The following is a 13,873-nucleotide window of genomic DNA, read 5'->3' as shown; positions in this document are numbered from 1 at the left end:
ACATTCGACATTCGACTGATTCGAGATTCGACCCAATTCGATCATTCGACCATGGGTCTGTTCGTGTTGCTTGCACTTGTCGCACTCAGCATCTTCGCTTTCTCTCTCTCCAACGGCCGAATATATATTTATCTCATTTCAAGTGCAAAAATGTTTGGGGATTTCAAGCAACGCGAACAAGCCTCATGAGATAGCCGCTTGTCGGCTTGTGCGCATTGTGCGCATGTATCGTGATTTCACTCGCAACAGTTTGTAGTCTTGGGTGATAATGGTATTGCGCGTGCGCAATGTAGAACAGTAAAACCGGATGTGTACGTTTGTCCATCATACGTAATAGAGAGCTACGATTTCTGACGGTTTCTCATCCTTTTTTTGCCTCTCGGAAGAGTTGCAGTTATTGGTTTTTAGTTTTTACGGATTAGATATTCCGGAGAAATCGTCGCATATCAGAGGTCTTCCTCGTGAGTTGATCCAGAGAGAAGGTTTCAAGTTTCAAACGGTTCGGAGTTCGAAGCTGACTGCTGAGAGTGCTGAACGGGTGGTTTATTCGTTCTCGTCCTCGACACGACCGATGTGGAGTGTGGAGGCTCCACGCGAGTCTCCCCGACAAATCGCTCGAAAATGCAAGTGCAGGAGGCCGAAGGCGCGGATGGTGAGTAAATATGCGTTCTGCGTCATCCAAGACACTCCGATTTCGCGATCATTGGATTTCCTACCGTTCGTAAAAGGGCTATCGATCCTTCCTTGTTCCTCGGGTAACATAACCTTCATTAGCCTATTGGCTTGGTGATTCCCGATTTTTATCACATTATTTTCAAGTTAAGGTGATCCTAAAGCTGTCTGTAATACCTACACTCGTTTTTAACAATATTTGCTTCGTATAAAAATTCTACAATTTGATGTTACAAAATGAGGGTGCAGGTCCATTCAGTAGACATCAAGGAATATCATACCGTTTGTAGAATTAGGCTGAGACTCCAAACAAAAAAGTTAAACGAAAAGTACGATAATGTACGTACATTACGTTCACGGAATCGTACTTTTTATTTAACTTTTTTGTTTGGAGTCTCAACCTAATTCTACAAACGGTATGATATTCCTTGATGTCTACTGAATGGACCTACACCCTCATTTTGTAACATCAAGTTGTAGAATTTTTATACGAAGCAAATATTGTTAAAAACGAGTGTAGGTATTACAGACAGCTTTAGGATCACCTTAACGTCAAACTTTAATTACTTATCGACACTGTTTGATTTATTTTCGTTTGCGTACTCTTGATCTACTCGACTAGACCGTCGTGAGACAGGTTAGTTTTACCCTACTGATGACCAGTCATTGCGATAGTAATCCTGCTCAGTACGAGAGGAACCGCAGGTTCGGACATTTGGTTCACGCACTCGGTCGAGCGGCCGGTGGTGCGAAGCTACCATCCGTGGGATTATGCCTGAACGCCTCTAAGGCCGTATCCTCTCTAGTCAAAGGTGGCAATGATATCTCTAGGAGTCTCGTGAGTCGAAAGGCTCAAAACAATGTGACACACTTACTAGGCGGCCGGTCCCCTCGCGGGGGCCGGTCGTCGCACGAGCCCGGTTTGCCATACGGCGCCTCTGCCCGTCGTCGGGATCTCACCGCTTACGACGGCACGGCGTCTAACGGTCGAACATGAGTTTCGCGAGTTCGATGTCGAGACTCGGAATCGTCTGTAGACGACTTAGGTACCTGGTACTCGAAAATAGCTCCATATGCATGGAGCAAGATGAAAATGCAGAAAGTATTGTTATCAATTTTCTAAAATTCTTTATTTCATAGAACCTATCTTTTTTTACAATCTTTTGGCGTTTGTACACGTATATTAATTTGCACATACATATAACATGCTCTGTCAATAAGAATGTCAATCGTTGTATTGCATTGAGATACGCTGAGTCTTTCTTTCGTCTTTCAGGATCCCCGTGGAATAACTCGAGTGGCTGCGATGAGGAACGTAGACCAGCTCAAAAGGAGGGTAAAAAGTCAAATGTGTTGCCACTTTGGGGCAATGAGAGGACTATGAATTTGAATCCTTTGATCCTCACCAATATACAGTCGTCACATTATTTCAAGGTGAATCTGTATGAACTCAAAACTTATCATGAGGTGATCGATGAGATCTATTATAAGGTCTCTCACCTAGAACCATGGGAGAAAGGCAGCAGGAAGACTGCGGGCCAAACCGGCATGTGTGGAGGCGTGAGTATGTTTTCTCAGAATGAACATCGAATTTTCTTCTTTTTATCTTTTAAAAAGCCTTTTTGTAATTATTAATGTATTTGTTGGAAGTCTAAGCTTGCGAGACATGTTGCATAAACGTATTCGCTTGTACAGAAAACTGATTGTATTGCACCTAGCCGAAAACCTATGGGCAAATTATCAGACGAGAGTAGTACACAGTGATTTGAATGCAACCGTGTGTTTGATGTGTTCTAATGCAATATTAGTTATTATTACAAGACGGTTTTTGAAATTTAAACACTGACAGAACCCATTTTTGTTCTTTCTTTCTGTCTTTCATTCAATACGTTCATTCCCACGTCTTTTAAATGATTTTTCAGCTACACTTAGTAAACTAAATGTTTAGAAAAAGAAATTACATTTTTATTTTTAGTTGAGAAAATTGAAAGTTAAAATTATGATGGAACAATATATGAAACAGAGATGGTGTTCTAATGCTTGTTACAAAATAGAACGATGTTACAGTATAGTAGAAAAAAGTCATTTATTTCTGTCAAAACTATTAGGTGAATTATTGAACAGCGAAAAGTTTTGGTTAGTGCAGCGATTTTTACTTGTTCGTAAAAAAAATCGCAAAGTTTGTTACGTATACGATGGTAGTATTGCCAATGCTTAAACAATTTAAACGCCTTGGTACTATTACTGTTGCCAGACGCAAAATGTTAATCGCACCACTTAATTGCAGAGTAGCATGTATTCGGTCCATTATTATACAGTAACATGAATGTGATTTAACTGACTGAGGGGGGGGTGTAAATGTAGCGGTTTATGCAGGTACGAGGCGTGGGAGCTGGCGGAATTGTTTCCACGGCATATTGTCTACTGTACAAACTCTTCACGCTGAGGCTAACCAGGAAGCAACTGAATGGGCTCATTAATCATCCGGACTCACCCTACATACGCGCTTTAGGATTTATGTATATTAGGTAAGTCTTATCTAATATATTATGTCATCTTAATTCTCTATTAAACCCATACAGAATAATTTTATCACAAATTTTTTTCAAGATATATAATTTTTAGTAAAAAGAATATATTCAGATTAAAAATTTATTAGAAACGTGCTTATTTTTTAAGTTAGTTATATTTGCTTGCTAGCTAATTATATATTTTATCCTTTTTTATATTTTTTATTTAGTTTTAGCATAATTATAACAATTGGAAACTTAAAAGTGACATAAAATATTAATTATAATATAAATCTGTTAATCCTTTATCACAGGTAAAGGATTAATAGTGGTGTATGTATACACATGTGTGTGTATCTATACATATATATATAAAATGGCAGTTAAAGGGACAAATTTGCTTGATTTAGCATGGATACACTAATCAAAACTGCTGCGAGTAGTCACTTGAATATCCTTTCAGACCCTGTAAGCTAGACTTGCGACGTCTAACCGTTCAAGTCAAACTATAAACTAGTTATGATTATGATTATATATACACAGTACGGTTACGATTAGATACACACAGCCACCGGCAGACTTGTTCAGCTGGTACAGCGACTATCTGGAGGACGAAGAGGAATTAGATGTGAAGGCGGGCGGCGGGCAAATGATGAAAATGGGCGACATTCTCAAACAATTCCTCACCAAACTCGAGTGGTTCTCCACGTTGTTTCCACGGATACCAGTACCGATTCAAAAGGATTTGGAGCTGCGATTGGCCGAGCGTTTTCCGCAGCAGCAGGTGAATGCGCGAAACGCTAAACCGCCGATTACTCTTAATAGCCACGGCAAGTACGGCAATAAAGATGGCCGTAAGGATAATGGTAATTTGACCGCGCGTAACCAGCAACCCCGACATATCCCCGACAACGAGGCTCAGTGGGGTGAGGCCGAGCGTATGAGCCAGTGGCGTGCCAGGTGCGTCCACGTGGTATGAATACAATGATCACGTTATTAATATTTGGATAAAGAGGTCATCTCACAAATAATTTTTTGAAATTTTAATGTTTTACGTATTTCGAAACATAGAAACTGATACAATCTGATAAAAAAATTTTGTTCTCGCGTTTTGTCTAGATATCCAGAAAATTATCTTTGATGTACAGTTGTCGATTTAGCGAGGAGTTAAAGTATTTTTTTTTTTTTTTTTTTTTTATGTCGAGTCTTGCAATCAACCAATCGAGACAACCAATGTCATACTTCCGTTTGAACGTGTCTCTTTGCAGAACCGACGAGGATCGTAAGGACAAGAATAGAGAGCGCGATCGAGAGCGCGAGAGGTTGCGGGAGCGTGACAGAGAAAGAGCTCGCGAACGTGAGAGAGACAGGCACGGTAGAAGGTCTAGCAGTCGTGATAGAAATAGAAGACAGAGGGATTATAAAAGTCGCAGCAGAGACAGGTCACACAGAGATCGGAGCAGGGATCGCAATCGCGACAGAGACCGACATCACAGGTAAGGACAGGTAAGGACAGAAGCAAAAATAGAGATTTCTTAAAAGTTTTGATCGATATTGTATTTTAAAGGATAATTATTTTGATTTTAGAAGAGGCTCGCCGTATGACTACGCCGCAGAGTTAGTACGCGAGCGCGAGAGGCAACGAAGGGAAAGAGAATAAGAGACGATTACACATTGTGTACATATTTAATTATTTCTACGAACAGTACGAACTAATATGTAACTATGAGCATTAAGGAAAAAAGCGACAGTAGCTGCCGAGCCAAGTCACCATCACCACCACTACAATCACTATCTCTCATCAGCATGTGCATTAAGTACGTTCACAGGGGAATGTTTTCCGAGGTGGAAATAAGTGGAATTAAGTTTAATGTGTAACATGTAGTTTACATGTTTTTATAAAATAAACTCGTCACTGTCACTGCTGCTTCTCATTGTGTATCCCGCAATATTTTTGCATCTGTCACTTCAGATTTCTTCAAGCAAAAGGGGAATTTGTCTCGAATGTGCTTTTACTAACTAAACTGAACTACGTTTGTTTAGCTTCAAGTCTCTCAAAGTGAGCGAAAGCTGAGTTCGCCTCTTCGACTATCTCATAGAGAAGAAAAAAAACCTTATTTATTTTATGATAGAATTGTATTGTAGAAGATAGGATATTATTATAGAAAATAAAATGTAACATTTATATATTTCAGCATTTATGATGAAAAAAATCATGCGGCAGATATCGTAATTTCTTTAATAATATAGGAAGAAAATTTCAGTGATGTGTGTACGACGCTTATTTGTCCATACATGAATGCCTCGAGTTATCCAATACGGACACGACGTATCCCTCGTTATTCTGATTACTGCATCGCATAGTTTATATCTGGAAGGGCTACAGAGCAGAACGCGGTATTTTTCAGTTCGCAATTTTTCATTCGTGTATTTAACTGTTATTCGTATTATTGAGTATTAATTAATTATTACGTGTTGTTAATCAAAACATTTTTTTTAATTTCTGTGAAATTTTTTTTAATGACATAAAAAAGTAAGAGTAATCAAAATTGAATTTTTAAAATGAATGTTTCTGCAAAGAAAATTTATGCATTTCTTTTCTTGTTTAATTTATCAAAAATATATCATATTGTTCAGTTGTGTTCCAAAAGTTCTTTTCCGGAAAAGAACTTTCGCAAAAACGCGTAATTAGTTGCACTGTACCACGTTCAATTTGGTGAGGTCATATTAGTCACAGTAGTCTGTAGCTACTAGCTAGTCTGTATTCTGTAGTCACACTGGTGAGAGAGGTGAGTAAAAATGGCGCCGATGCCCGGACGCGGATGAGACGTCGGTAGGGTCGGCGGCAATCGACGAAGGATGAGACAGACGCGAGTTACCAGGTGACAGCGGACGCGTGGCCAATTGCTTCAAGGTGAAGATGTGATCAAAATTAACATTATCACGTGTTACCATGTTTGTTGAAAATGCGGTCAATGCGCCGGATATCGGTCGTTTGGTCGTTCGAATAAGTTTTATAGATCTCTCTTATTAAGAATTACAGTGTGTTTGTTTTATTAGAGTCCACGTGTGTCTATATAAGTATGATCCAGCTGGAAACTCGGTTAATCATAAATAACGATAACTATATCGAAGCTGGGTCACGAACGTCAACGAATGTCACGAAGTCGCCATAATGCCACAAGCAGAAATTGCGTAATACAGTCGCCAATATGACGCGGGAAATCTGTTCTTAGCTCTTTAATATAAAAAAGAAAATGAAAAACTTATGTTCACATTAATTTTATTAGTTTTAGAAAATTACCTGTTAATGTCCTGCAATCTAAGCTTGTGAATAGGAAAAAGAGATGTATTTATTTCGATGAAAATACAATTTGAAAATACAATTATCATTAAGGCAGTTAGTGCTCCTTAAAAGCACTTAAATTTAAATTATTGAAAATTAAATTATTGAGATATATATATGTAATCTTTTTGACGAATTTGACCTGGCATAAAAATTATTATTTAATTTAGTGATTGATTACAGTAATTGATGAGAGTGATCTATTAAATAATTGAGATTGAAATAAATTGATGGTGACTTGTAATTTTAAATATTATTTACAATTAAAAATTATTACATGATAATCGTGAGATTATATATACAAATTCATAAAAATTGCAGATGATTGGCCGACGTTGCACTCTTTTCGCCTTGAGCATCCTCTTGATCTTGGTCCTCAGCGTAAACATTTACTTTATCCGAATGATCGTCGAGAGTTCTTCCTCACATAGGACGTACGCCAAAAATTTACCGGAACCGAAACCCAGGCAAGATCCCTCCACGTCTTCGCGATCCAGTGAAAAAGATTTGCCGCAATTGAGGTCAATCGCAAAGGATATCGGCGAGAGGCTCAAAGAAGAGATTCGCACGCTGCCCTCCAAATATTTTAAACAGAACACTAGCTACACTCTCGTTCTGGAACGGTTGCTAGCCGAGCTAACGATAATGCCGAATGTCCGCGAAGATATCTGGAATATTCCCAATAATAATGTTAGTTAAAAAAATCTTAAGTGTTTCAAATTTCTGAATAAATAAGAGATTTAATAAAAATTTATATGTAATGTTGTATTAAAAAGAATAGAAAGAAATAATTTCTGTTATCTCTAATAATACATTTAAATTTATCTTAATTGTATGTTATTCGAAACGAGTTTGCTTCTGATCTTTCGGTTTCTAAAATACTTGGATTTTTTTATCTCTCAATCAATTTTGAAGAATAGGAGGACATTCTGTTAATTTACAATTATATTTTTATAATGTATTTGACCAAGAGACAAATTCAAGAAATAAAGTGTAAATATAATTAAGTATAAATATTATTTTGTTATATGTATAGTGGCCAGATGCACATCAACTGATTCCGCCGGCAGCACCGGAGCTGGGGACTATTTTGGAAGTTTTGCGGAGATCTAGAGTGGTCCGTGCGGATAACGCTCCATTGGGTACACAGCTGAAGCTTATGCTCAATCTCGAGAACGACGTAAAAGCATTATTTAAGCCACAATGGTACTCCAGACACGCTATTATACACGGACCAGTGTACCATGGCAAGGATCGCCACAATGCTGAAGTGGTGGCTTTTCATTTATCATCCTTGTTGGCATTGCGAAGAGTACCACTCGCCGTTATGCGAAAACGTATGTTAAAGTTGAACAAAATGACAAGACTTGAAAAAGATACATGTAATAATTATATTTCTGTTTATTTTAATAGATATCTCACTTAAATTTTCAAGAATTTGCAATAAAAACTTTAATTAATTATAAATTATAATTTATAACTAGCTTTTTCCAATAAACTATAATCGGAATTTTTTGCTGTAAATTGATGAAATAAGGAATGTACACTCTCGTAGTTGATCTAAAAGAAGAGGTTGGCAACCGCGCGACGCCGGCACTATACGCAACTATGTATCAAGAGGGTAACGATACGTGCCTATATGGCGTTTGTCATTATTGTTCTCCATCCGATCCCGTCTGTGGAACGGGGGATGTATTGGAGGGTGCCCTCATCTTTTGGCTTCCGCGATACTTAAGACTGGTCAAGCATCGTCATCCTTGGCAGCGGACTTATAAAAGAAACAAACTTGCTGCGTGGGAAATAGATGAGGGCTATTGTGATAAAGTATTATTATATTGCTTAGATTATAAAAATATGTATAAAAATAAATTTAAATATAATAACAAAATATATGAAGTTGAGAAAACGCGATTATAAATAACATTCGATGTCGAAAATATACATATAATTGATTTGTCTTTTAGGTAAAAGACTCAAAGGCTTATTCGCCGCAATCGTCGAGTAGGCTCTTGGATTTGATCGACACAGCGATCTTCGACTTCCTTATGGATAATGGTGATCGGCATCATTATGAACTTGCGCAGAATAATTTCCATAATCCCGCAGTGCTGCTGATCGATAATGGAAAAAGCCTAAGCAATCCTGATGTGGATCACCTCGACATCCTAGCGCCTCTCTACCAGTGCTGCATGTGAGTATAATCTGCTACTTACTGCGAAAATTATGCAAATTGAAAAACATCCCAAGTACTTAACGTACCTTATTAATTTTTTGCAAAATTTGAAATTTGGAATTCCTGAAGGGCTTGTTAAAGCTATCTTATAAATTTTCCTTCGGAAATTGTTTCTCCTTTAATTACTGCGCTCAGAAACTATGTAAGAAATGGTATCAATTAAAAAAAAAAAAACTGAAAAAATTTTATTCTATGAACTTTATTCCAGGATTCACAAAACGATGTGGGATAGGTTGCGACTGTTTAGTGGTGGCTCTTTAAGCATCGCATTAGGTAGACTTCTTGTACATGAAGCTGAAATGTCAAATGTTTCTCCACTCATCACAGAGGCGCACTTAAGTGCCATGAATAGAAGACTGCTTGCCATTTACGCCGTAGTAGAAAATTGCCTGAAGAAAAAGAAGTACATTTCTAATGTAATTCTAGATCATCGGTAGTCCAAGAACAATTCTTAGGATGAGTCAAAGTTATATACAATGTAAACGTTTCTTGTAAAAAGTAGATAGATATGAAGATTTATTATTTAATTAAGAGCTAATAAGATAATAAAATTAATAAAAAAATTATATGGAAGGCATTCCAAGCAGAAAAATTAAAATGAGTGTTCTTTTGTAAAAAGATTATAAGAAAAATATAAAATATATAAAAATATCTAATTTAAGCTTCTTTTAAACATCTTGTTTTGGTAATTAAAAAAAAAAATTTATAATTGTCATCGACCGTCACAAGGGTGTCGCAGGTGGGATTAAGGATGATTAAAGATTAACTAACCCCCCCCCCCCATTATATCATTGGAAATTACAAACAATTTGCAATGCTGGAAGCTGGCACCAATAACAATAACAAATAATTTGATGCTTGACAAATTTATTGGCATGTGATGATTTAGTAATAAATAATTTGGTCGCATCAAGTATGAAAGGAATTAATTCAGTAACTTGTCGATGCATAGAAATTTTGCTGAATTGTTTCTAACACCGTTGTTGCGTTAAAAGTTCTAACGATCGTACTGGATATTGATAATATTGCGACAGATTATGAAATTTGGTTTTCCCGGATTGGATCATGTCAGGTCCTACGAGGATTTTGTGCTCTCTTACGACAGGCGAAACAGAGTTGCTCATTGGGTGTTTGAACACTTGACCAAGGAAAGGTTGCACTACAACAAGGAAGCGGATCGTTCCAAGTGCGAATTCAAACCCGTTGTACCTTCCTAAGTGCGCTTGCTTGCTGGCAGTTTCCAGTTTTGCTTTGAATCTTGTCTATTTTTATATTATTATATGCATTTATAGGAAAGAAACGGATGGAAAGAAATATGTGCGTTATGAGGTGATAGGCGCGAATCATGTGGCGGTGCCTACACACTTTTACAAGGTGATCGTCGGCGAAACCAACGACGGCAAGCTCGAAATGGAAGCTTTTGTGATGCCGAATACGCCGATTGACGATAACGCGCCGCTCACTAATTTTCAGGTACTACTTTGCATTTCAAGAAATTATAAAATGTGGAAATGATATTAAACTATGTAGGATACATTTTGTATCTATAAATATGTATTTAACTGTATCGCAATATAAACGTAATTAAATTGTCAATACAATTGCTTATTAATTGGAAGCAAATATTAAAATTAAACGTATTGAAGTAATTGCATGAGTGTAAAAAATAAGCGATGTGTATGAAATTTATTCAATGTGTAACAAGATATAATAAATTTATATTATAAGAATCTGATCAATTTTTTAACAGGTGCCACCAGACAGCATCGAACGCGCTGCCGGGCTTTTATTCTTTGACAAAATATCGCGCAATAAATTAAGCAAAGTGAACGGCAAGAACACGGGCTAGATTTGAAACGACTGCTCAATTCACTCCATTCCCTTTTCCTAACCGATAGAAAATTCAGATATTCAGATTGTAAAGAGTTTTAATTTCTGACGCACCATCGATCGTATATTTAAATCTAGTCGATTATTTTTTAGCTCATTGTGTACATAATTTATACAAATTTTATCAATCACGATGTTTTATATTATTCATACATACTATGTATTATTTTAGCTGCTCTGTATTTTATCGAATAATAAAGATACAGATATTTGTCGATGTGTTAATCAATTCGTTTGTTTATACATGCGTTTATTGATTTTGTACATTTAGTCGTCCACTTGGAGTCCTATACCTACTTGTGTAACGCACTGTATTGCATATCTTCGACTCGATCATACCGAATAAAACGCTCAAATCTATCGTATTTATTTTCTCGACTCATATATCCCGAGAATTTAGATATATTTACCACGAAATAAAAATTATGTGTATAAATTTTAGATACGATAGCGTTTGAAATGAGCAAAAACGGAACAGTTATTAATTTGCCTGAACTATATACATATTCGAATAATTTTTACATATTTTGGCATTGACAAAATTGATTAAAAAAGATGTAATTTATACAATTTACTTTTTTCAAATATATAAATATGGAATGTGTATATACATATATTCGGTATGTTACATATAAATCTGAATTTTTCGTTATTTCTCTTATTTCAGACGCTCGGAACTCAGTCTTGAACACAAATGCTTTATAAATGAAAAATCAAACGCTTATAAAATCGCAAGATGATTTTTACAGAGTAAAATCTTATAATATAAGATATCGCCTCATCGCTACTTTGGTCGTGGTATAAGTACGTATTGATTAATACGTTTGTTATCGTTAAATATCTACTTAATAGTCATATAAAATCCTAAATATGATAAAGTCGTTAATAATCTTTTCGGCTTACAAGCTATGTCTATGTACAAAATTAACAGGCGTGTAATAATGTGAGTTTTTCCGTGCGCGTTTAGAGTTTTCCTTTCTTACGCTGATATCGGAAACGCTCGACAGTATCGACGTTTTTTTTACAATAAGTCGAAATATATGTGTCGCTGTTTGACAATATTTAAAACTTAACATATATATAATTCCTGCGAAGATAGGCAAATTAAAAGGGAACTTTATTGTAATTAAATTAATAAAAAATCTAAACTAAAATTGTATCGAAGAAACTACGTTAAAATTGAAATAGAATAGAATATATTCTATTCTATTCTATTCATCTTATTGAACCTCTGATGAGAAGTTTAAAAATAAATGGTATTAAGAATGAGATAGGAATCGAAACGAGTTAAAATTGGAACAAAATCAAATAGAGAGATTGAATAAAAAAATAATTAAAATTAAATTTCCAAGAGAAAGTTATTATTAAATTATTAAAATTTAATTAGAGGAAAGCAAATAATCAAGGCAATAAGGAATTAAGAATTTGAATCTTTATATAAAGAGTTTTTGAAAATTTACACACACAGATTATGTAAATTTCCTTTAATTCACCTATTCTTTTGCAAGTGTAAGAACATTATGCATTATTCTCGAGATCTCGAATGTGTTTAAGTCGTAAGCTTTTTTGGAATATCGTCCTGCTTGCTTTCTCTGTTTCTTCTCGTCCATCGATATTGCATGCATCGCAACTTATAAATAATATCTCTTTAAGTAGAGTATAGATTAGGCACTAAAATGGACGGGTCTGTTTGCTCGGATTCGCCTCCTTCGAGTATTGCTTAACGTCTTAAGGACACTTCTGAGAGCTTTAAGTACACTTCATTATAATCTACGTGATTTATTTTACGCGTGTCGTTTACAGGGTGTCCCAGAGAAACTGAAAGAGAAAGAGAAAGAGAGAGAGAGAGAGAGAGAGGCATAGATCACCTTTTTACTCGATAAAACCTTTTTATTCGAGCATTATTTGATGCTAAAATATTTTTTCCCTTTGCCTTTTGATTCTTAGAATTCTTAAATTTAGAATCTGTGGATTTTTTTAGATTCTTAGCTTTTGGAGCTTGTCGAATCTTTAGAATCATTGAACTTCTAAATCCTCGAATTCTCGAATCTCAGAACATCATCATTGGTCCCTCGAATTCAACTAAAGGAATTACTATCCTTAAAATACGATTTTTAAAATACAAATTATTTAGAAAATATACTCATGCATGTAATGAATATATTCTTTCTCCGAGACACTCTATACATTGCTCAGAAAGCTCGAAACAAAACGTTGATTTTATTAGGTTCCAACATAATACCAAGTTTTTAAACCTACTTGAATGATAATCATCCTCCCTCGGGAGGATTGTCAAAAAATGTCTCGTTGCAAAAAAATGTTATTAAATTTATTACTAATCTTAGAATCATTACCTATACGATTCTCTCACAGGCAATGAATTAAAAGGACTTGATGGAAATTTTCTAATCGATTTTTAAAGGATCTGAAATTTAATCTCTAACAATAAATTCATTCCTTCCTTCTAATTCGTCTATTTTTTTGTAACGACGAAACAGTGAGGACTAGAAGACGCGATCAGTAATCGTTTCACGTCATCGACTTGACTGTTCGTCGAGCGATCTGCGTGCTTTCAGTCGAAAATCTTCGCAATGATGAATCACATTTTCGGAAGACTAGGCTATGCAAATAACCTTCGATATATGGAAAGATTTAAACTTTGTAAAAAATCTGCAGCTAAGCAAAATTATGAGCAAAGAAATTCATAATTAAATAGATTGATTATAAATTTAATTAAAAATAAATAAATAATACTATTTTATTCTTATTATCTTTCTTTCGCACAAAACGGAATCTGCTCTTTCAAAAAGCAACTTCCACGTATCGAAATTCACTCGCATCACCTAATTATAATGTCCTTCCGACTGTCATTCGATTAGATCAATCTCTCCTCCGGTGGAGGCTTCATTACATTATCCATCTCCACTCTCGGATTGCTAAACTCCTGAGCACTCGGACTGTACGTGCCACGTGTTGCACGTTTTTTCCTTGCCATCATGAAGAGCGCTACAAGGGATCCGATGGCAATCAGGAGAAGACAGCCCACGATCGGGCCTACGATTACCATTATGTCGAGGGCTTGGTTGCCTAAGCCTAAATAATTATTTTCCGGCTAAAAAATAGAAAATATGAAAAATATTTATTACTGATATATATAAAAGTAAATTACTTTACTTATATAATTAAATTTATATATATATATATATATATATATATATATAT

At 35.7% G+C, this 13,873-nt stretch overlaps 4 protein-coding genes and 1 pseudogene across 9 annotated transcripts in view; 3 read left to right on the top strand and 2 right to left on the bottom strand.

Moving 5' to 3' along the window:
- The window catches only part of Micu1 (Mitochondrial calcium uptake 1), a 4,498-nt gene extending 4,438 nt beyond the window's left edge, over nt 1-60 (bottom strand). For both annotated transcript variants that reach the window (XM_071788173.1, XM_071788172.1), the window contains exon 1: nt 2-60. In XM_071788173.1, the coding sequence (XP_071644274.1) occupies nt 2-45 (44 nt within the window). In that variant the 5' untranslated portion in view covers nt 46-60. The remainder of the gene's footprint in view (nt 1) is intronic.
- A 255-nt stretch (nt 61-315) lies between these two features.
- On the top strand, nt 316-5,103 carry LOC139819046 (pre-mRNA-splicing factor 38B). 5 transcript variants are annotated; one of them, XM_071788181.1, is made up of 6 exons: nt 318-652; nt 1,949-2,232; nt 3,049-3,200; nt 3,726-4,142; nt 4,451-4,678; nt 4,770-5,103. In XM_071788181.1, exons 1-6 carry the CDS (start codon nt 622-624, stop codon nt 4,840-4,842), a joined length of 1,185 nt encoding a protein of 394 aa, XP_071644282.1. In that variant the 5' UTR covers nt 318-621; the 3' UTR covers nt 4,843-5,103. The 5 variants fall into 5 exon arrangements, with proteins under 5 accessions (XP_071644286.1, XP_071644285.1, XP_071644282.1 ...); XM_071788183.1 differs by having other exon boundaries at nt 4,451-4,688; XM_071788182.1 differs by having other exon boundaries at nt 319-652; nt 3,741-4,142.
- A 702-nt stretch (nt 5,104-5,805) lies between these two features.
- Nucleotides 5,806-9,412, top strand: LOC139819042 (glycosaminoglycan xylosylkinase). Its single transcript, XM_071788177.1, has 6 exons — nt 5,806-6,096; nt 6,850-7,218; nt 7,565-7,865; nt 8,084-8,352; nt 8,493-8,719; nt 8,970-9,412. Exons 2-6 carry the CDS (start codon nt 6,850-6,852, stop codon nt 9,196-9,198), a joined length of 1,395 nt encoding a protein of 464 aa, XP_071644278.1. The 5' UTR covers nt 5,806-6,096; the 3' UTR covers nt 9,199-9,412.
- Nucleotides 9,413-9,762: 350 nt separating this feature from the next.
- On the top strand, nt 9,763-10,649 carry LOC139819193 (endonuclease G, mitochondrial-like; annotated as a pseudogene).
- Nucleotides 10,650-10,884: 235 nt separating this feature from the next.
- The window catches only part of Crb (cell polarity complex component crumbs), a 34,518-nt gene continuing 31,529 nt past the window's right edge, over nt 10,885-13,873 (bottom strand). Inside the window, exon 19 of the mRNA XM_071788171.1 lies at nt 10,885-13,763. Within this exon, the coding sequence (XP_071644272.1) occupies nt 13,527-13,763 (237 nt within the window). The 3' untranslated portion in view covers nt 10,885-13,526. The remainder of the gene's footprint in view (nt 13,764-13,873) is intronic.

This window comes from Temnothorax longispinosus, chromosome 9, assembly GCF_030848805.1.
Source record: "Temnothorax longispinosus isolate EJ_2023e chromosome 9, Tlon_JGU_v1, whole genome shotgun sequence".
Taxonomy (NCBI): domain Eukaryota; kingdom Metazoa; phylum Arthropoda; class Insecta; order Hymenoptera; family Formicidae; genus Temnothorax; species Temnothorax longispinosus.
This window is presented reverse-complemented; position numbering and strand designations above follow the sequence as displayed.

Coding starts and splice junctions, on each gene's coding strand:
- LOC139819042 (XM_071788177.1), top strand. CDS start 6,850: ATGATTGGCCGACGTTGCACTCTTTTCGCCTTGAGCATCCTCTTGATC. Junction 7,866..8,083: donor ACTCGCCGTTATGCGAAAAC/GTATGTTAAAGT, acceptor ACACTCTCGTAG/TTGATCTAAAAGAAGAGGTT. Junction 8,353..8,492: donor ATGAGGGCTATTGTGATAAA/GTATTATTATAT, acceptor TTTGTCTTTTAG/GTAAAAGACTCAAAGGCTTA.
- LOC139819046 (XM_071788181.1), top strand. CDS start 622: ATGCAAGTGCAGGAGGCCGAAGGCGCGGATG. Junction 4,143..4,450: donor ATGAGCCAGTGGCGTGCCAG/GTGCGTCCACGT, acceptor GTCTCTTTGCAG/AACCGACGAGGATCGTAAGG. Junction 4,679..4,769: donor GACAGAGACCGACATCACAG/GTAAGGACAGGT, acceptor TTTTGATTTTAG/AAGAGGCTCGCCGTATGACT.